Source organism: Anser anser (assembly GCF_964211835.1).
Source record: "Anser anser genome assembly, chromosome: 25".
In the NCBI taxonomy this organism is placed as follows: Eukaryota; Metazoa; Chordata; class Aves; order Anseriformes; family Anatidae; genus Anser; species Anser anser.
The window spans coordinates 1,167,334-1,186,261 of NC_139746.1; the positions used below are offsets into that span (position 1 = coordinate 1,167,334).

An 18,928-nucleotide genomic window follows, 5' to 3' on the forward strand; every position below is an offset into this window, starting at 1 on the left:
CGCGCGCACCGAGGGGCCTCGCTCCCGGCCCACCACGGCTCCGGGATGGGAGCGTGCGGGAGCTGAACGGCCGCAGCATCTGGGGGCTCCCCCCGGGGCTCCCCCCGCTGCTGCCTGGGGGGCCGGGGCTGCGGAGCCCCCTGGGTGCTGCGGGGCGGCCGCCAGCCCTCCCAGCTTTGTGTCTCCCCGCGGGTGCCAGGGCATTGTCTGCGAGCGAGCGGCCCGCCGCAGCCACCCGGGGTCACGCAGCGTCCCGGGCCCCGTCCCACCGGGGGGGCTGCCTGCCCCGAACCCCGGTCCCGGGGGATTCCGGCTTCGTGCTGCAGCCCGGGGGGGCGGCATCACGCCCCAGCTCCGCTCCCCAGGGCGCTGCGGGCCGAGCCCCGGCCCCGGCGGCCCCGAGCACCCCCCGGATCCCCCCCCAGGACCTCCCCCCGGGGGTCGCTCCGCACCCCGGCCGGTCCCGGGGCCGTCCCCTCCCCAGCGCCCGCGGGAGGCGGGGCCCCCCCCGCAGGCGGGGCTGCAGCGGCACCGGGGGCAGCGCCGAGCACCCGGCCCGGGAGCACCGGGGGCAGCAGCGGGCCCCCCCCCGGGGGGTAGAGCCGGGCCCCCAGCAGGGGCCGGGACCCCCGGGGGCGGGAGCCGGGGGGGGCGCCGCCGGGCCCCCGAGGGCAGCTCCCGGCAGCGGCGGGGGGGGCGCCGCCGGGACCCTCCCCGGGAGCAGGTGCGGCCGCGCCGGGGCCGGGGCCGGTGCCGGGGCCAGGCCGGTCCCTGCCCCCCCCCCGCAGGCTCCACCCCGGGCGGTGCGGGATAAAACTTGGGGCACCTCCCCGGCAGCTCCGCGTCAGGGCTGCGCTCGGGCCGGCTCCAGCGCTCGCAGGGGGAAGCGCAGCGGGGCCCGAGCCCTCCGCCACCGGCCCTCCCCGGGACGCTTCTTTCTTACCCCCCCCCGCCGGAGGCAGCCGAGCTCCAGCCGCGCCGGGGAACCGCGGGGCCGCGCTCCGGGCACGGTGAGTGGGGTGGGGCGGGCCGAGCCGTCGGGGGGGCCCCGGCCGTCGGGGCCGGGCTGGGTTTGGGGGCTGGGGGGGGGAGCTGGGGCTCGGTCGGTTTCCGTTGAGCGGCTCCGTGCCGGGGGCTGGGGGGGGCGCTTGCCCGGGAGCGGCCGTTCTGGGTGGGGGGACGCGGCGGAGCCCCCCCGCTCCGGGTGTCCGGGGACCCCCCCCAGCCCCGCCGTCGGTGCCCTCGCCAACTCGCGGTTTGCCTCCGGCGCCCGGGCACAGCGGCCGGTGACCCGAGCTCGGGCTGCCCGGGGAGGGGGCGTCCCGATCTGCCCCCCCCCCGGCCGGGGAGCGGCCCCTCGCCCCCAGCCCCGGCCCCCCGGGGGACGCGGAGCTGCCGGGCCGGGGTCGCTCGGGGCGGGAGGGCGGGCAGCGGCCCCGGGACACAGCGCGGCCGGGCTCCCGGTGTCCCGGCCGGGCCCCCCCCGCTGCGGGCCCCCCCGGGGCGTTGGAGGCGCGGCGGGGCCGGCAGAGGGCGCCCGCGCTTTGCTGACTCATAGCCCCCCCCCTTCGCCCCCCGGGCCGGCTCCCCCCGCGCTGCCGGGACCGGGGCATTGCGGGGCCAGGGCTCGTTGCGGGGGGGGCCGCAGCGGGACCGTGCCGGGGGGGGCCCAGCCCCACCGGGGCAGATCCCCTCGGCCCTAACGGCGTCACCGGGAGGGTGACCGGGCGGGTGCGTGTGACCGGGCGGGCGTGACCGGGCGCGGGTGACTGTGCGCAGCCCCCCCCGCCCTTTCCGCCCCGGTGTCCCCGGGGGCTCCGGGTCCCGCCCGGCCCCTCCCCCGGTGCCGGACCCCCCCCCCCCCCCCGGTTCCCCCCGCACGCTGGCGGCCGCCGCTCCGCCGCGTCCCGCTCCAACCCCTCCGCCCCCGGGTCCTTCTCCCGGAGCCGGCCCCGGCGGGGCCGTTGTCCCCCCCCCCCCCCCCATCCCGGCCCGGTGGCGGGGCCGCGCCGGGCCCTTTGTTGTGCGGCCCCGGGCTTATGAATGGCCGCGAGGCGCGAGGGCGCGCGGGGGGCGGCGGGGGGCGGGGCCGCGCGGCCGCGTGGGCGGGAGGAATCCGGCCGGGGCCGCCCTCCCGCCGGGCCACGTGGGGAGCCGGAGCTCGGCCGCCATTGGCCGCCACCGCGGGCGGCCGGGCGCTGGGCGAGCTCCCATTGGCCGCGGCCGCCGGCGGAGCCGGAGTGAATGAGGGCGAGGCCCCGCCCCGGGGCCGCTGCTACTTTGCGCCGCCCCCGCCCCCCGCCCGCCGCTTCCACGGCTCCGCGCGGCGGCGGCGGCGGCGCTGCCGGTTCGGGTCCGGCCGCGGGCACAGCCCCAGCGCCTCCGAGCCCCGGGCCCGGCCCCGGCCCCGGCCCGAGCGGGCGGGCAGCTGCGGAGGCAGCGAGCAGGCCCCGGGGATCCGCTTTTATTTTTTTTATTTTTATTTTTTTATTATTTAATTTTTGATTATTTCGCTCCCGGGAGGGTCCCCGCGCCCCCCCTCCCCCTCTCCTCCGCCGGTTCCCCGCCCGAGAGGCTCCGCTCGGGCCCCGAGCACCCGGAGCGGAACCGGAGCCCCCGCGGGTCTCGGCGGAGCGGCCCCGGCCCTCCTTTGTCCGCCGCCGGCACCGAGCACCGCTGCCCCCGCAGGTCGGCGGATGGACCCGCAGCCCGGCGCCAGGAGCTGCAGCCGCGGGGCTGCCGCCTGCGAGGGGCTCCCCGGCGAGCCCCCCATGAACCTGTGCATCAACACCACCACCGGCACCCGCTATGAGCTCGCCGTGCCCGCCGAGGAGACGGTGGAGGGGCTGAAGCGGCGCCTGTCCCAGCGCCTCAAGGTGCCGAAGGAGCGGCTGGCTCTGCTGCACAAAGAGAGGTAGGGCTCGGCTCGGCTCGGCACGGCTCGGCCCGGCCCCATCCCCCGGCCGCGGGGGCGTCCCCTCGCCCCCGGCTCGGCCCCGCGCCGAGGGGGCCCTGGGGGGGGGGGAGCGGGGCGGGGGGAGGCTCCCGGCCGTGCCCCCTCGGGGGCCGGGGCCGGGCCCTGCCCTTTGTTCTGGGCTCAACTTCGGCGGCGGCGCGGCCCCGGCCCCCCCCAGCCCGGGGGCGGTTGCTGGGGGGCGAGGGGAGGGGGAGTCCTTTGTCTGACAAAGGTTGGGGGGGGGGGGGGGGGGCAGCAGCGCTCCCCCCGCGGCCGCCTCCGGAGCGGAGCCGACAGCTCGGGGGCTCTGCGCGACCCCCCCGCCCGCAGCCGGCCCCGAGCAACTTGAAGGGGGGTGGGGGGGGGAGCCCGACGTGCTCCTGTCTGCTGAGCCCCCCCCCGGCCAGCCACCGCCTGCACCCTGCAGGGAAGGGGGGTCCCAGCACCCTGCGTGCATGGGGGGGGGGGGGGGGCCGGCTGCAGCCGGGGTGCATGGGGGAGGCAGACGGGTGCTGGGAGCGCTCGGGGTGGGGGTGCCGGAGGGGGCTCAGCCCCCGGAATCAGCAGGGATTGGGGCCGCTGTGCCCCCCCCTCCCCCCCCATCTGCCGCCCGCGGGGCTGCGCTGCCCTCGCCTGTGGCACCCACCCGGCCGCTCTCCCCCCGCAGCCGCCTCAGCTCCGGGAAGCTGCAGGACCTGGGGGTCGTGGAAGGAAGCAAGCTGACGCTGGTGCCCACCGTGGAGGCCGGCCTGATGGTAAGCGGCCTCGCGCTGTCCCCCCCCCTCGCTCCCACTCGTGCCCGTGTATTATTAAAGCCCCGGGCGAGGAGGTGCTGGCAGCCCCCGGCTCTGCTGCCCCAGCCCTGGGGGAGGCTGGGCTGGGCGCCGGGTTTAATGTTTCAGGGCTTTCTCAGGGCTGGTGTAGAAATAGTGGAAGTGACATGTCAGCCCTCCCTCCTGCCGCACAGCCGCCCCCTCCTTCTCTGCGTTTGTAATGTTAATAACCCCCTCTCTTTTTTTTTTTCCCTTTCCTCCCCCCCCAGTCCCAGGCGTCCAGGCCAGAGCAGTCGGTGATGCAAGCCCTGGAAAGCTTGACTGAAACTCAGGTGAGAGGCTGGCTGCCGGCTGCGGGAGACAAAGGGCTCTGCGGGGCGCTGGGGGGGGGAGGGCCGGCCGCGGCCTCGCTCCTCTTCCCTTCCCCGGGCGGGCGCCTCGCTCCGGCTGCACCCCCGGCAGGGGTGGGGGCGCTGAGGGTGGTGCCCGGGGCTGGCTCCGTCATCGTGCCCAGCACCCGGGCGGGGAGGTCCCACGCTGCCGCTCGCAGCCCAAACACCGCAGGGCCGGGAGGGCAGAGGCTGGGAGGTGCCGTGACTCACCCAAGGTCACGCAGCAGGTCGGCGGCCAGCCCGGCCGGGGGGCGCGGGGCTGAGCCCCCCCCCCCCACCGCGGGCTGCAGAGCTCGGCTTCCCCTCCCGGAGCGCTTTCCCCATCCCCTTGGACCCGTCCTTGCGTGGAGAGAAAGGGGGAAGGAGGAAAAAAAAAAATGCTCGCAGCCTGGCGTTGCGGTGCGGAGCCCCGGCGCGGTGGCGGCCTTGTGCCGGGGCGCTGAGGAGGGGGCGCGGGGGCGGCGCTGGCGGAGGCCGCGTTTGGGAGAGCTGCGAAGTTTCTTGGCTGGGGCGGCCTCGAGCGCGGGAGGCGGCGGGGTGGCGGGCGGGGGGGGGGGTCCCGGGGGAGGAAGCGTTCCCAGGGCCGGGGGAGCCGCCGCGGGTGCGCGCGCAGCCGCCTGCCTGCCGCGAAGGTGGAATTTACCCCCAGCCGCGCAGGCCCCGCTCCTTTGTTTTCAGCCCCTTTATTATTGCTGCTCAGCTCCTTCCTTCCCTTCCGGCCAGCGCCGCAGCTTGTTTTTAAAAGGCTTTTTTTTTTTTTAATGCCTGCCTCGCTGGATCTGGAGGAGGGGGCTGAGCACACGGGGCTCGGCTGGGGCATGGCTGTACCTCCCCCCCCGCCCCCGTGGGGACACCCCTGCCGGGGGGACCTTTGGTGACCCATGGTGCCCTTGGCTGCCCGGGGTGACCTTGACTTTCGGCGGCTGCTTTTAACCCTGCGTGGGTTGAATGAGCTTGGACACGGGGTCCTGCAGCAGGGGTTGGCTCCTTCCCCCCACGCCCCCCCCTTGGAGCTGCTTTTTGGGTGGGGGGCCCGCTGTGGGTGCCAGCATCGGGGTGCGGTGGTCTATGGCAGGGCTGCGCAGCACCCCGGGGAGGTGCCGTGTGCTGGGGGCCAGGGAGGTGCCTGGAGCAGGGGGGGCTCAGGGGGTGCCCCTTGCCCCTGGGGGGGGGGGGCAGCTCTGCTCCCGGCCTCGTACCACCCAGCACGGCTCCCGTCGGGCGGGGGGAAGCAGCTCTGCGCCTCCCTGCCTGCTGCAGGTTCCTCCAGGGTCGGTGATTCAGGAAGCCGGGGCTGCGCAGGAGGAACCGCCAGCACCTGGGGGGCGGAGGGGGGGGGAGGGAGGGGGGGGGGCAGGAAACCACTCCTCTCATTCATGCTTTGCTCGGCGCTGCCTGCGTCACGCATCCTCCGGCAGCGCAGGGAGCGCTGCGCCGACTTCCTCTGGGGGTGGCGGGGGGCCGGGCGCTGTCACCCCCTGCCCAGGTGCCATCGGGAAGTGGTGGCCGGGCAGGAGGTGACGCCGGGCGCTGCGGGGCCTTCCTGGAAGGACGTGGGGGGGGGGGGGGCGGCTGCCCCCGCTTTCCAGGGAGCTGCGCCCGCAGCCCCGGTGCGGGCAGGCGCCTCTCGTCCCCGCAGCCCTGTCCCTGTCCCAGTGTGGCCGTGCTGGGGACTGTGGGGGGGTGGGGATGCATCATGCCCTGCCGGGGGCTGTGGCCGGAGGAATGCGATTTCTCAACGGTGGCCGAGGGGCTCTGGCCCTCTGCCCTGCTTGGCATGGAAAAAACCCCAAGCAGCGGCGGGGCGAGCGCAGGAGCAGGCGGCGGGGTCCCAGCTGTCGGCTGCAGCTGCGCCCGGCTGGAGAGCTCGCCTGAAAGCCTGCAGGGGCTGGGGGGGCTTATTTCCTGCTCCCTCCCCCCAGCTTTTTCTTGGTCTGGGCTGGCCTTTCCCTTACGGAGCTGCCAGGGAGCACGGCAGCGCAGCCTGCCTGCATTTCTGGGGGGGGGTGCTGGGCATCCCTGCCTGGGAGAGGTGGTGACAGGGGACAGCACGGCCCCTCCGGGTGGGGGGCAGCTCCCGGTGCCCCTGCGTGCCCCCGTGGGGGGGGTGGTTTGGGGCTGGGGGCCGGGGTTATGCGGGGCCAGGCGTTGGAGCGAGGCGGGAATGCGGCGTTCTCTGAGTCATCGGCATTTCTCAGAAGCAGCCGGGAGACACTTGCCCCATCCCTGCGGGCCCGGAGCCCGGCGCAACGCAGCTGGGTCCCCTGCGGGGACGTGGCGGGGTCCCGGGGGACCCCCGGGCAGTGGCGTTTGGGGACCGGCTGCCCCCAGCCCCCCTCCCGGCAGGGCTGTCCCCGCTCCCAGCCCCTGTGGCGGAGCGGGTTGGGAGGGACAGGGTCCTCCCCGGCCGGCCGTGGGCGGCCGAGCAGGCGGCTGGGTGGGACGTGTTTGCATTGGAGCGGCCTGGTTTTGCCGGGGGGGGTGGCAGCGGCGTGGGGGCGGGTGCTGGGAGCCCCAGAGCTGCGCTCCTGCTGCGCTCCTGCTGCTCCCAGCCGCCCTGTTCTGGGGGGGGGGATTGTGGGGTGGCGGGACCCCCGCTGCCGCCTGGGGAGGAAGGGGTTATTGTGGGTGCCGCGGGAAGCGCCCGGCGCTGGGCTCGGCGTGGGTTTGGGGCTCTCTGGTTTCTCCCAGCGCCGGCGAGGGGTCAGGCAGGGCGCCGAGGCAGGTGTGAGTCAGATGGAGCCGCGAGGCCGCCTCGGGCGCCCGCTGACGTCAGGGGGCCCCCAGGAGGCGCGCGGGGCTCCCCACGGGCTGAGCGAGCCCTCGCCGTGCTCGGGGGGGTGTGTGGGGGGGGGGGGACGGGACAGAATGAGGGCAGTGGTGATGCTGGGGATCAGAACGGGGGGGGCTCTGCGTGCCCCTTGCTCACAGGAGGGCTGTGAGCAGACCCCGCTCCCCGGGGGCCACCATGGGGCTGGGGAGGCTTCGGTGGCCGAGCAGAGGCAGCGGTGGCCGATGGATGGGGGCAGCACGCCGCATTCGGGGGGTCAGAGCCGCCGGTCCTGCGTGCTCCATCCTGAACCCCCCATAGGAGGGGATCGGGGGGGGGGGTCTGCATGGGGCCCCTTTCCCAGGGCCAGGTGCCGTGCACGCACACGTGTGCCCGAGCCTGTCCCCGTGCACGAGCGCCGTCCTCTCCCGCCCCCTCGCCCCGTAACCTCCGTGTCCAGAGCTGCAGTGTCTCCTTCACGCCCACCTCTTCCTCTGCAGCCTCCGCCTGACATGCTCGGGGCTTTGCTGCTGGTATTTTTAAAGCTGCTTTTCCCACGGCTTCTCAGAAGCGGCCTCCGCGCCAGCGGGGCGCGGGGGAGCCGGGACGGGGCCGGCGCAGGGTGCTGGGGGCCGCACTCTGCCTGAGGCGCCGGCCCTCGGCTGGGGGTCGTGGGGGGTGGGGGCAGGGGGGGGTCGGAGCACGGCTCCTGGGGTCCCCCCGTGCCATGGGTGATGCTGCCGGGGGGGGGTGTGGGTGGGTGACGTCTGCCGGGAGCCGGGCACGGCGCCGCACGTGATGGGCCGGGGAAGCCGGGGGGCGGTGGCGGCGTCATCCCCGTGAGCTGTGACCCCGTGTCCTGCCCACGGCCGGCCTGGGTGTGAGCCTGCGCCCTTCAGCCCGCCGCGTGGCGGGGGTGAGAGGTGTGACCCCCCCCTCCCCCCCCCAGCAATGCTCATGAAAGCACAGGGAGAGAGGGGGGCGTTGGGGGGGGGGCACAGCCCTTTCATCCCCCCCGGGGTGCTGGGGGAGTGCTGAGCAGTGCTGGAGGGGTGCCCCTGTTTCTCCGTGGCTCCAGTCTCGGGTGATTTATGCCTCCTGGGGGGCTGAGTTGAAGGGGGGGGGGCAGCAGATGGTGGGGATTGTCCCCCCCCCCCACTCCTCCCCTCCTCCAGCGCTGTGATCTGGGCAGGGTCAGGCCCTGCTCTTGTCTCAGCTCCGTGCTGCAGCTGCTCCATCACCTGCCTGCGGCGGGGGCCTCTGGGGTGGGCAGGGGCCAAGCCTGCAGCCGGGCCTGCCCCCCCCCCCCCAGGCTTGGGCTTTGCAGGGGGGGGGGATAGCGGGGGGGGGGGCTGCCATCCCCTGCCTGCTAGCCCAAAGCTGTGGCAATGAGCGCAGCGAGGACCCGGCATGTCCTCACCTACCCCCTCCCCGTCCTTGTGGCGAAGCAGCCCCCCCTGTGGCCCCCCCCACCCCCCCGGGGGTGGGCAGGGTGGGGGTGCTGCAGCTGCGCCGCCGGCTCCCGGGGTGGGCGGCAGCCGCGGCCCCGTCCCTGCCCGGCGGCGCTGGCGGCAGCAGCGGCGCTGCAGCGGGATCGGTGCCGCGGAGGGCGGGCACGGCGGCTTTGTGCTGGGAGATAAAGGGCGGGGGGAGGACGGGGGGGGGGGGGGATGAAGGAAAATAACCCGGCACTGTCAGCTGAGGGAGCTGGCACCGGGCTGGGGTCGCGCGGGGACGCGGCCGCGCTCGCCTCCCTGCCAGCCTGGCACGGGAAGGGGTCGCCCCTTCGCCTCGCGCCCGGCCCCGCGTGTCCCTGGGGATCGCTGCGGGGAGGGGACGGGGTGCCCGGGCTGGCCACACGCGGCGCTGCTGCCGGTGCTGACGGCGCTCCTTCTCCTCTCCTCCCCAGGTCAACGACTTCTTGTCGGGACGCTCCCCGCTCACCCTGGCCCTGCGCGTGGGCGACCATATGATGTTCGTGCAGCTCCAGCTGGCGGCCCAGCAGAGCAGCGGGCAGCTCCAGCACCGGCACGTCATCGCCAGCCGCGGCGAGGCGGGGGCCGCCGCCAGCCCCCACTGCCGGACGCTGCACGGCGGCGCCGGCTCCGGCTTCGCCCGCATCCCCGTGGTGCCCGCGTGCCAGCAGAGCCCGGCCCCCAGCCCCACGCCCGCCACGCCAGCCCCCCCCGTGTACTGTAACGCCCCCCACCCCGCTCCCGTCACCGCTGGGATGTTCCGGTCGCACGGGGCCAGCGCGCAGACGGTGAACAGCAGCGTGGTGTCCTCCTGCTCAGAGGTGGGTCAGGGTGGGGGGCTCCCTTGGGTAGTGTTTTGGGGGGGGGGTCAGGCTGCTACCGTGTGTTGGGGGGGTGTCAGGGTGCCAGGGTTCATAGCTTTGGGGTAGGGGAGCAAAGCTGGGTGCTGCTTGTCCCCCCCTGGCCAAACCCTGGAGGTGGCTGCTGGCCCTGCTCCGTGCCGGGCAGGGGGGTGTGGGGGGGTCCTGGCTGTTTTGGGGGGGCAGAGGGCATGGGGTCGGGGCGATGCGTGGTCCTGCGTGCCTCCGGAGGCTGATGCCGCGTCTCTCCCCGCGTGCAGGTGGACTGCAGCACGCGCAGCGGCTCCCCCCCGGGCAGCAGCCCTGCCCCGAGCGCCCGCTCCCGCAAACCAGGGGCCGTCATCGAGAGCTTCGTCAACCACGCGCCTGGGGTCTTCTCAGGGACCTTCTCCGGTAGGTACTGGGCAGCGCTGGGGGCGGCAGGGGGCTGCGGGTTCCCATGGGAGGGGGTCCTCACGTCCTTTCTGCCTTCCCCCCCCCGCAGGCACTTTGCACCCCAACTGCCAGGACAGCAGCGGGCGGCCGCGGCGGGACATCGGCACCATCCTGCAGATCCTGAACGACCTCCTCAGCGCCACGCGACACTACCAGGGCATGCCCCAGTCCCTGGCGCAGCTCCGCTGCCAGACGCAGTTCTCCTCCTCCTCCTCTTCCTCCTCCTCGCCCCCCTCGTCCCCGGACCTCGCCACCAAAACTACCTCAGAGCCGCTGCCGGCGGCCGCGGCCTCCCCGCCCCTGCACCCCGTCGTCCAGTGCCAAAGCCAGATCCGGATGTGCAAGCCCAGCGGTGAGCACGGGGGCGTGCCGGGGATTTGGGATCCGCGCTCAGACCCGTCCCATCCCGTCCGGGTTCCTGGCTGGGGGGGTCCCTGCAGAGCCCGGAGCTGGCCCCACTCTCCTCCCCCCCATTTTTCCCCAAAGGGTTAACTTCCTGCAGCGCTTTGGGTGATGAGCTGTGGTAATTAGGGGACGTTTTCTGGGGGTACCCTCCCCTTGGGGGGCGGACAGGTGCCCCCTGCTGCACCCCTGGCCTTGGGGGGGTCCCCTGCGGAGCCCCCCGGGTGCTCAGGATTTGGGGACACGGTGCCGGGGGGTCAAGATTGTCGCCTGTCCCAAGGGAGCAGCCTCCTGCCTGCGGGCTCAGGGCTCTGCGCCGCCTCCTCTCCTCCCCTGGGGTTTTTTCCTTCTTCCTCTTCCTCCTCTCCCAGCAGCTGCCACCACGGCGCTGCCCCAGATCCGTCCCAGCCCTGGGGACAGCTGTGGGGACACGTCCCATGGGGGGACACCGAGGCAGCGCCCCCGCACCTCGTGCTGCCCCCACCCCCCCCCGGCACCTCCCTCCCCGTTGCCCCCCCCCCTTCTCGGTGCTGCTTTTTTCGCACCCCCAGGCACCGGCGGCTGCGGTGTCCCCGTCCTTGTCCCCGTGCCCTGCCGTGTGGGTGGTGCTTTGGGGGGGGGGAGGTGACAATGACAGCTCCCACCCCCTCGGTCACAGCACGCCGTGAGGGGGGCGAGGGCGGGTTTCCCGGGGGGGGGACACAGGCAGGCTGGTTCCCGCATCCCCCCCCCGGTGCTCACAGGGTGCACACCTGCGCGCCCCGAGGCCGGAAGGCGCCCAAAGGCGCGCACCCTGCCCCCCCCCCCCCCCGATTTGCGTAGAGAAAAGAACTGAAACCGGGGGGGGTCCTTGCTCTCCCCTTGCTTTTTTCTCTTCCTTCTCTCCTGGTCCTGGGGGGGGGGCAGGTCCCCCAGCTGGGGGTGGCTCCGTGCCTGGTCCCAGCCCTCGGTGACGTGGCCGGGGCCCCGCTGTGCCACCGCCACCCCGGGGCTTCCCAGGGCCACCTGCGCCTCTTGGTGGGGTGCGTTGGTGGGGGGGAACCTGCGCCCCCCCCCTCCCCTTGCTGCTTGATAAGCCAGGCTGGGCTCACCCCGTGTGGCCAGGGCCACCCCCAGCCCCGGGGCACCCTTTGGGGAGGTGGAGTTCCCAGCAAGGTGCCGTGGGTAGGGGATGTGGGGGCAGCCCCTGTCCCCGACCTGGTGGCACTTGCGCCAGGGCCACCTGCGTGTCCCTGCTCCATGTCCCCCCCATATCTGGTGTGTTTTTTCCACCCGTGCTCCCGCAGGCGATGCCAAAACCCTCAGTTTTGGTCTGTGCGCGGGGCTGCCCCGCTGCCTGGGCCCTGTCCCCAGCCCCAGGGACCAGCTCGGGTCCCAGTTGCCCCAGCCAGGCAGCGCTGGGGACCGGTGCGATGCGCCCTGCTTGGAGGTGGCATCAGCTGGGGGCTTTTACCCGCTGTGTTCATGCGGGGCTGTTGGGGTGACGAGGTCTGGTGCTGATGCTTCAGCCACGGCCCCGTGCTGGGGAAACTGAGGCAGGAGGCGCAGCGGAGCCGCTGCATCCTGAGCCCCCTGCCCCTGCGGTTGCGGCTGGGGCTTCGGCGCTCCCCCAGCCACGTTTGTCACCGAGCGGGTTCCCTTCTTCCTCCCTCTCCCTGGCTCTTCATCCTCCCACGTGCTGCAGCGGGGCCGGCACCGCGGCACGGGCTCCTTGGACCCTGTCTGGAGGGAAAGGGATGGGGTCCCACGCCCTGCGTGCCCCCCCCTAGGACCGATTTCGGGTCGCCGCGGGCACCGTGCACGGTCAGCACGCCCCTTGGTGACGCCGTGCCCCCCCTTTCGCCCTCGCAGGCGACCGCTTGCGGCAGACGGAGAACCGGGCGACGCGCTGCAAGGTGGAGCGGCTGCAGCTGCTGATGCAGCAGAAGCGGCTGCGCAGGAAGGCGCGCCGGGACGCCCGCGCCCCCTACCACTGGCTGCCCAACCGCAAGTCCAGCCGCACCAACAGCAACAGCAGCGTCTCCAGCGAGGGCAGCCTCGACCTGGACTTCGAGGACTCGGTCTGGAAGCCGGAGGTCAAGGCGGACATGAAGTCCGAGTTCGTCGTAGCATAGAGCCGTGCTGGCGCCCCGGGTCCGCGGACTCTGCCGGGAGGGGGGCGCCCCCCGTGCCCCCCCCGGGGGGGGGGGGGGTCTCGTTTCTGTTTTCGTGGGCCAGATCTCCTCTAGATTTGCCGGCTCCTGCGGACGTGGCTGCGCCGGGGAGACCGTTTCAATGGGGGGGGGGGTCTGAGGGGGGTGGGCAGCTGGGGCAGCCTCCTCCCTGCTTTGGGGAGGGTCCGGGTCAGGAGCTGCCCCCCCCCCCCCCAGCCTCCTCCCCTGCCCCAGCCGGGGGGAGCCCGGCTCCCGGTGCTGCCCGGGGGCTCCAAGCTGCTGCTTTGGCTGTGACGAGGGGCGCAGCGGGGGCGGCCCGGCCCCCTCGGCGCGGGCAGGAGGAGACAAAGTCTCTTTCGGAGGTGCTGGGGGCCCCCACCAGCCTGGGGGCCGTTTGTTTTCCTTCCCTTCTATATGTAGCATTGCTCGGCTGCGGGGCTGGGCCCCCCCCTCCCCGGCCCCCCCCATCCCGGCCCCGCGTGCACTTTACCGGTCCGCGCGGGCGGCGGGGGGGACACGCGTGTGCCTGGGCGCCACCGGCCCCGCTGCCGCAGCGAGGGTAGGGGGGGCTTCGTTTTGGGGCGGTTTTTTTTATTATTTTTATTTTTCGGAGGGAGAAGAAGTGGCGCCTTCCCTCCGCGGCGGAGACCAACGGCCGAGTCGCTGGGCTCTTTCCCACCCGCCTGTTGGTTGGTTGGATTTTTTTTAACTTAAAGGAGGAAAAAAAAAAAAAGAGTTAAAAAAAAATAATGAATAAACAAACCCAGTACTTGGTCATGGCTGTCTGCAAGCCGTGGGGCTAATATTTATAGACATTAATTACCCGACTGAGCCAATACTGACATAGTCTTGCATAGGCCGTAGAAATCCTTTTTCTTGTCCGACTTTGATTTTTTCGTCAGGAGATCTGTGCAAATAGAGAACCCATGTGATGTGTTTTTTGTCTGTAAAAGTCTTTTTTGTGTGTTTCGGGGAGGGGGGGGGCGGGGGGGAGAGCGAGGCTTTCGGTCTTTAATATTTTATTTTTTATTTTTGAAATAAATTTGGGCAGTCTGGATGCAACCGCGCCTGCTCTTGCTGTTGGGGCTGGGGGGTTCCCCCGTCCTCCCGGTGTCCTTTGTGTGGTTGGGGCCGTGCCTGCGTGCAGCCCCCTGCAGCTCCCTCCTTGCACACCGATGCAGGGCATACGTGGCCATGCAATATCACGGTGCACGCCTACACCAGGTCATGCATGTATGTGGTGCACACGCATGTGCGCAGCCGTGCCAAGTTTTGCACTCGCATACACAACCGTGCCCTGCAGGAGGGAGGGAAACCCAAAAGCTTGGTGGGGGGGAAGCAGCGGCTCCCCATCTTCCTCCTGGGAAGGGGGAACGGGTTCGGCGCGGCCGTAGTGGTGGGGTCCCCAGGCTGCACACCCCCCCCCCCTTGCCATGGGGACGTGTCGGGGCCGGTGTTCCCAGCGCTGGCGGCACGCCGGACCCCGGGGCTCTGCGGCGCTCACCCAACTGGGCGAACCCGCTCGCGCGCTGCCCCGTCCCGCGGGCCCCGTCCCGCCGGCGTGCTGGGCCGGTGCCCCAGGAGCCCGGCCGGTTCCACCAGCCCGGCTCGCCGCCCTCCTGCGTCAGGGCGGCCGCAAACCCGCAGCCACCGAACCTCGGCCCCGCCGCCCGGCTTCCATCCCTAGGGCCCGGCGTGGCCCTGCCTCAGTTTCCCCACCTGCACCAGCAGCAGCTTCGTTTCCCCGCGGCTTTCCCCCGCCCCGGGGAAGGTGACGGGGAGGGGAAGGCCCTGGGGATGCGCGTCAGCTCCGGTCCTGCCACGGCTTCCCCCGGCCCCGCTGCTGGCTCCCGCAGGGAGAGGCCCTTCGTGTCCCCGGGTGGAAAGTGCCGGGGCGCGGGGCCGGCGGCTCCGTTCCGGGTAGCGGGCAGGAAGCCGGGGGTGGCGAGCGCCGCTGCGGTCCCACAGCCGGGTGAGCTGAGCACCCGCGTGCGCCCCGGTGCCCTGTGGGGCCGTGGACGGACGGCGGGTCTCAGGGCGGCGCGGCCGGCACGGCTCCAGGCAGCGGTGGCTGCGGTGTCGCGGCTGGGGACACCGTGGGCAGGAGCGGCCCCGTCGTGCGTCCGTCCTCAGCCCCGCTGCGAGCCCACCCTGGGGGGCTGCGGGGTGAAGCTGCGTTGCTCCCTGCCACCCCCACCCCCCCCCGCGCCTCTGCACCCAGTGTGGGGGCACTCCAAGGTCCCCAGCACCAGGGGGCACAGTGGGGGCACCGCTGGGTGCATGGGCAAAGCCTGACCCCAGGGAAGTGGGGGCTGACCTGTGGGGCTGATATTTGGGGAGGGGGTGGGAGTCCCCTCAGGCCATGGCACCCACATCCCCATCCGGTTGCATCCCCTGCACCCTGAGCCCGTTCCCCCCCCCCCATTCCCATCCAGCTGCATCCCCGCACCCCAGGGAGCTGGGGGAGGAAGCCAGGGGATGGAGCAATCCAGAGCCCCACGGGGCCCCCAGCACCCTGCGGATGGGATTTCCCAGCTGGGGCCGGTGCCTTCTCCCTGCAGGAACACCCAGGGGGTCGGGGGGGGGCTCACTGGGCCCCAGAGCCCCCCTGGGGCAGCCGGCGCCCCGGGGCCGAGCTGCGGAGGAAGCCGAGGCCGGGTGAGGAAGTGGCTCTGGTTCCTGCGGTGGCTTGTGCCGCACCGGGCGGCCCGCTGCCAGCGCCCGGCTTTGACGTCATTTCGGGTAGCGCGAGCCCTGGGCTGCCCCCCCCCGACACCCCCGGCCCGCGCCACTCGCGCCAAATTTGGCAAGGGGAAGAGGAGCCGCTCGCCGCGCCGAGCAAATGGCGGAGGCCTTTTAAGGCAATCCCTGCCCGGCCGGGCACGCGCGGGGACACACGCACGTGTGCACGCTCACGCCTGCCTCTTCGCGTGCACACGCGTGTGCGCAGGGGATGCAGCAGGCAGCTGTGCAGGCAGCGGCACCCACGCGTGTGCAAGTAGCTGCATTCCTGGTGGCCCCTGGGGTCCCCCACACCTCTGGACCAGCGGGGGGGGGGGGGGTTCCTCCTTCTGGCCCCCTCCCCGTGGCCTTGTCCCAGCTCACTGGGTCTGGGGGACCTGGGGGAGCTGAGGGTGCTGCTGGGCTGGGGGCACGGGGTGTGGGGTGGGTGTGGGACAGGCCTGGCCCTGAAGCACAGCGCAGGCACAGTGCGGCACAGCGCGGTACGGCACGGCATGGCATGGCATGGCACAGCGCGGTATGGCACGGTGTGGCACAGTGCAGTATGGCACAGCATGGCATGGTGCTGCGTGGCGTGGCACAGCATTGCACGACACAGGGCAGCATGGCACAGCATGGCATGGCGCTGTAGAGAATGGCACAGCATGGCACGGCACAGCACGGCACGGCACGGCACAGCATGGCACGGCACAGTGCAGCATGGCACAGCACGGCACGGCACAGCATGGCATAGTGCAGCACGGCACAGCACGGTGTGGCACAGCACAGCACGGCACAGTGCAGCATGGCACAGCACAGTGTGGCACAGCCCGGTGTGGCACAGTGCGGCACGGCACGGCACAGCCCGGCTCAGCCAGCCTCACTGCACCACAGGCACCCACGGGAGGTGTCTGCAGCGGTGCAGGAGGCAAGCTGGGACACGGGCGCCGCATCGCGCCGCCGCCGGGTGACATCACCGCGCCCGGGGCCGGCAGATGCTGGTGATAACGGGGGGGTGTGGGGGGGTCCTGGGGAGGGGGGGGCGGGTGGGTGAGGCCGGGCGGGAGCCGGTGTCCAGGTGCTCGTCGCAGCCCCGCGCCCTGTCCTGCCCGACGCTTCCTCGCCGCCCCCCGCCCCGTCCCGCGTCCCCGCTCCCCGCCCTGCAGGGCCAGGCCCACGCTGGCGCGGCCGCGCTCGTCCCAGTCCTCCCAGTATGAGGCAATGCAGCGGCACCAGCGTCGCCGCTTTGGTGTGGTGCCTGCTGGGGGGGAGATGGGTGTCACCGGCGGGCGGGCGCCCATGTGCATGTGCGGCCTCATGCGTGTGAGCGTGCACACACAGGGGGTGCACACAGCAGGGTGCTTGCAGGGGAGGGGGTGCACACAGGGTGTGAGTGCATGCACTGGGGGGGGGGAGGCATGCACGGGGGGGGGGTGCATGCAGGGACACGCAGAGATGAGCCTGCATACAGGCAGTGCACGCTCCCCTTGCACCCCAACTGTATTTCAGCCCCCTGAAGGGGAACCATGCCCCCCCCGGGACACGCACAGCAGCAGCTGCCCAGGCAGAGGGGGTGCCCCCTCCCCAGCCCCCCAGGGTGCAGCCCACGGCCCGTTGCGCACAGCACACACCCCGCCGGGCCTCAGCCCCCGGCCTGGGGCAAATATTTGCCTTCAGTCCTAAAGCTCAGAGCACCACGGGGGTGACCCTGACCTGCGACAGCCCCTGCGCCTGCCGCGGTGCCGACGGGAGAGGGCCGGGGGGACAGCGGGGGCCCCGCCGCCAGCCGGGCACCCTCGGAGGGGCAGCGAGGCCCCCACCCACGCAGGGCCAGCGGGTGCCGGCGGGTTGGACCGGGTGCCCCCCAGCCCCGCCAGCCCGGCCCCCGCAGCAGAGGGTGCGTCGGGCAACACCCACGGCGGTGAGAGCCGCGCGGCTCCCACGGGCCTCCCGTCACACCCCTGGGGCCGGCGCACACCCACAGCCGCAGCCCTGCTGCACACCAGCCCTGTGCACACCCAGCCCCTTGCAACCGAGTCCCTTGCACACCCACCCGCTGTTCCTCACACCCCCCCCCCCCAAACCTGCAAGCTGCTTTGCCACGGCTTGTGTGCGCATGCAAGCGACGCACTGCGTGCAAACCCACGTGCACACGCACCCGTGTGTGCACACCCCACTGCCAAGCACGCGTGTGGGGTCGATTATCTGCTTCGGGACGAGCCCCCGGCCCGCAGCCCCATGGGTGCCACCCGCCGCTGCGCTGGGCACCCGCTGGTGGCTGCTGGCGAGAGACGGTGCTGGCGCGGCTGTGCCAGACGCCGGGTGGGCGACGAGCGCCGGCGTGTCCCTGGCAGGAGCTGGGAACATGGCGTCTGCCGGCAGCGGGGTCCCAGCGCGCTCGCGGGGGAGAGCCCCGGCCCACGCATGGGGGCCATGGGTGGCCTCCCACCGCCAGGGCACCCATGGGTGCAGCCCGAGCCGCCTTGCCCTGGGCATGGCTTTGGGGTGAAGAGCCCCCCTCCCCCCCCCCCCCCCCCCCCATGCCCACGCAGGCCCCGGTGCAGCTGCAGGCACTGCCCCTCGTGGGGCCCCCACGGCTGCGGTCCCGCAGGGCACGGCGCGGGGCTGGGCTGCGGGCAGGCAGCCCCGGCGTGGGGCGCGGAGGCGGCGAAGGGGGGGGCCGGGGCGGGAGCTGCCGGCACAGAGACGGGATCCTGGAATTAAAAACATTCCAGGAACTGACTTTGAACCAGATAAAATAACAAGCGCCGCAAGGAATGTCTCACCCCACCCCCCCCCCGGCCGGCCGGCGGCCTCCGTCCCATCCCAGCCCCACACCGCTCCCAGCCCAGCCCCACGGCGCTCGCCCAAACCGCCCTCAGCCGCCCTCCGCCCCACACGTGTCCCGGGGCCCCCGCGCACGCGTGTGCATGCACAGCACGCAGCCGGTGTGCACACGTACGTGTGCAACGGGTGCGGTGCAGCCGCGTGTGCGCACGGCGGGGGGGGGGGGGGGGGCACGCTGCAGTGCAGGCATGCAACCGGTGGCGTGCACGTGGCTGTGCCGCCACAACACGCGTGTGCACACAGCTGTGCACGCGTGGGTGCCGTGTGTGCACGCTGGTCCCCTTGCACTGCATCCCCGAGCACTGGGCTGGGGTGCAGAGGGTCTCCCCGCGGCCACGGGGCCTCCCCGGCCCCCCCCACAGCCTGGCCCTGGGCCGCGGCCGGCGGAGGCAGCCCGGCGTGCCTGGGCGGTGATATCACGGGGGACGCGCAGCCAGGGGCACGCCGCCCAGCCCGCTCCCAGGGGATGGCCACGCGCCTCCTCCTCCTCCGGAGGCCCCGCGCCGGAGCCAGGATGGAGCCGCGGCAGGGGCCCGTGCTGCAGCTGCCACCCCCACGGCCACAGCACCGTGCTGCAAGCCGGCACTGGGCATACTGGGAGCCCCAGTTTGGCTGCTTGCTCTTGGAAAAGGGCTGCTACCAGCAGCAAAACCTCTGCCTGCGCCCCGTGTCCCAACACCTGGGGACCCCCCCGGTGTCTCCTGGAGGGAGCTCGGAGTGGGAACCGGGCTCAGCCCCCAGCGGGACCCACGGGGACGGTGCTTAAACGGCCCTGGTGACAGCGGCGTGGCGGTGGGTGGGGGTCACCCCGCGCCATGCGCAGCGTGGCCCTGGCAGCGTGGCGGGGAGCGGGGCCGGAGGGCAGCGCCGGTGCGTCACCGTGTTTACGAGGACCTCGAGGAGCACGCGTGACGTCCGCGCCGGCCCTGCCAGCCGCAGCCCTGCCAGGTGGCACGGTGCCACCGCGCCGCGCTCCCCCCCCCCCCCCCGGCTGCCTCCTTCGCTGCTGCGATTTTCGGGGCTGGCGCGGGGCCACCCAGCCTCTGGGCCCCGGTGTCATGGAGGGGGGGGGGGGGTGCTGAGCTGCCCCCCCCCTTCACCCCCCCCCAGCCGTCAGCCGCCGCGCTGAGAGAGCAGATGGGGC

The 18,928-nt window shown here is 73.3% G+C and overlaps 1 protein-coding gene across 2 annotated transcripts; it reads left to right on the plus strand.

Annotated features, from left to right (window-relative positions):
- Nucleotides 1-650: 650 nt before the first annotated feature.
- Nucleotides 651-13,278, plus strand: MIDN (midnolin). Of its 2 annotated transcripts, XM_083811035.1 has the most exons (8): nucleotides 651-1,010; nucleotides 2,689-2,914; nucleotides 3,624-3,711; nucleotides 3,999-4,061; nucleotides 8,801-9,187; nucleotides 9,487-9,619; nucleotides 9,711-10,013; nucleotides 11,915-13,278. In XM_083811035.1, the coding sequence occupies exons 2-8, from the start codon at nucleotides 2,697-2,699 to the stop codon at nucleotides 12,175-12,177; spliced, it is 1,455 nt and encodes a 484-aa protein (XP_083667161.1). In that variant the 5' UTR covers nucleotides 651-1,010; nucleotides 2,689-2,696; the 3' UTR covers nucleotides 12,178-13,278. The 2 variants fall into 2 exon arrangements, with proteins under 2 accessions (XP_083667161.1, XP_083667162.1); XM_083811036.1 differs by lacking the exon at nucleotides 651-1,010 and having other exon boundaries at nucleotides 2,522-2,914.
- Nucleotides 13,279-18,928: the final 5,650 nt, after the last annotated feature.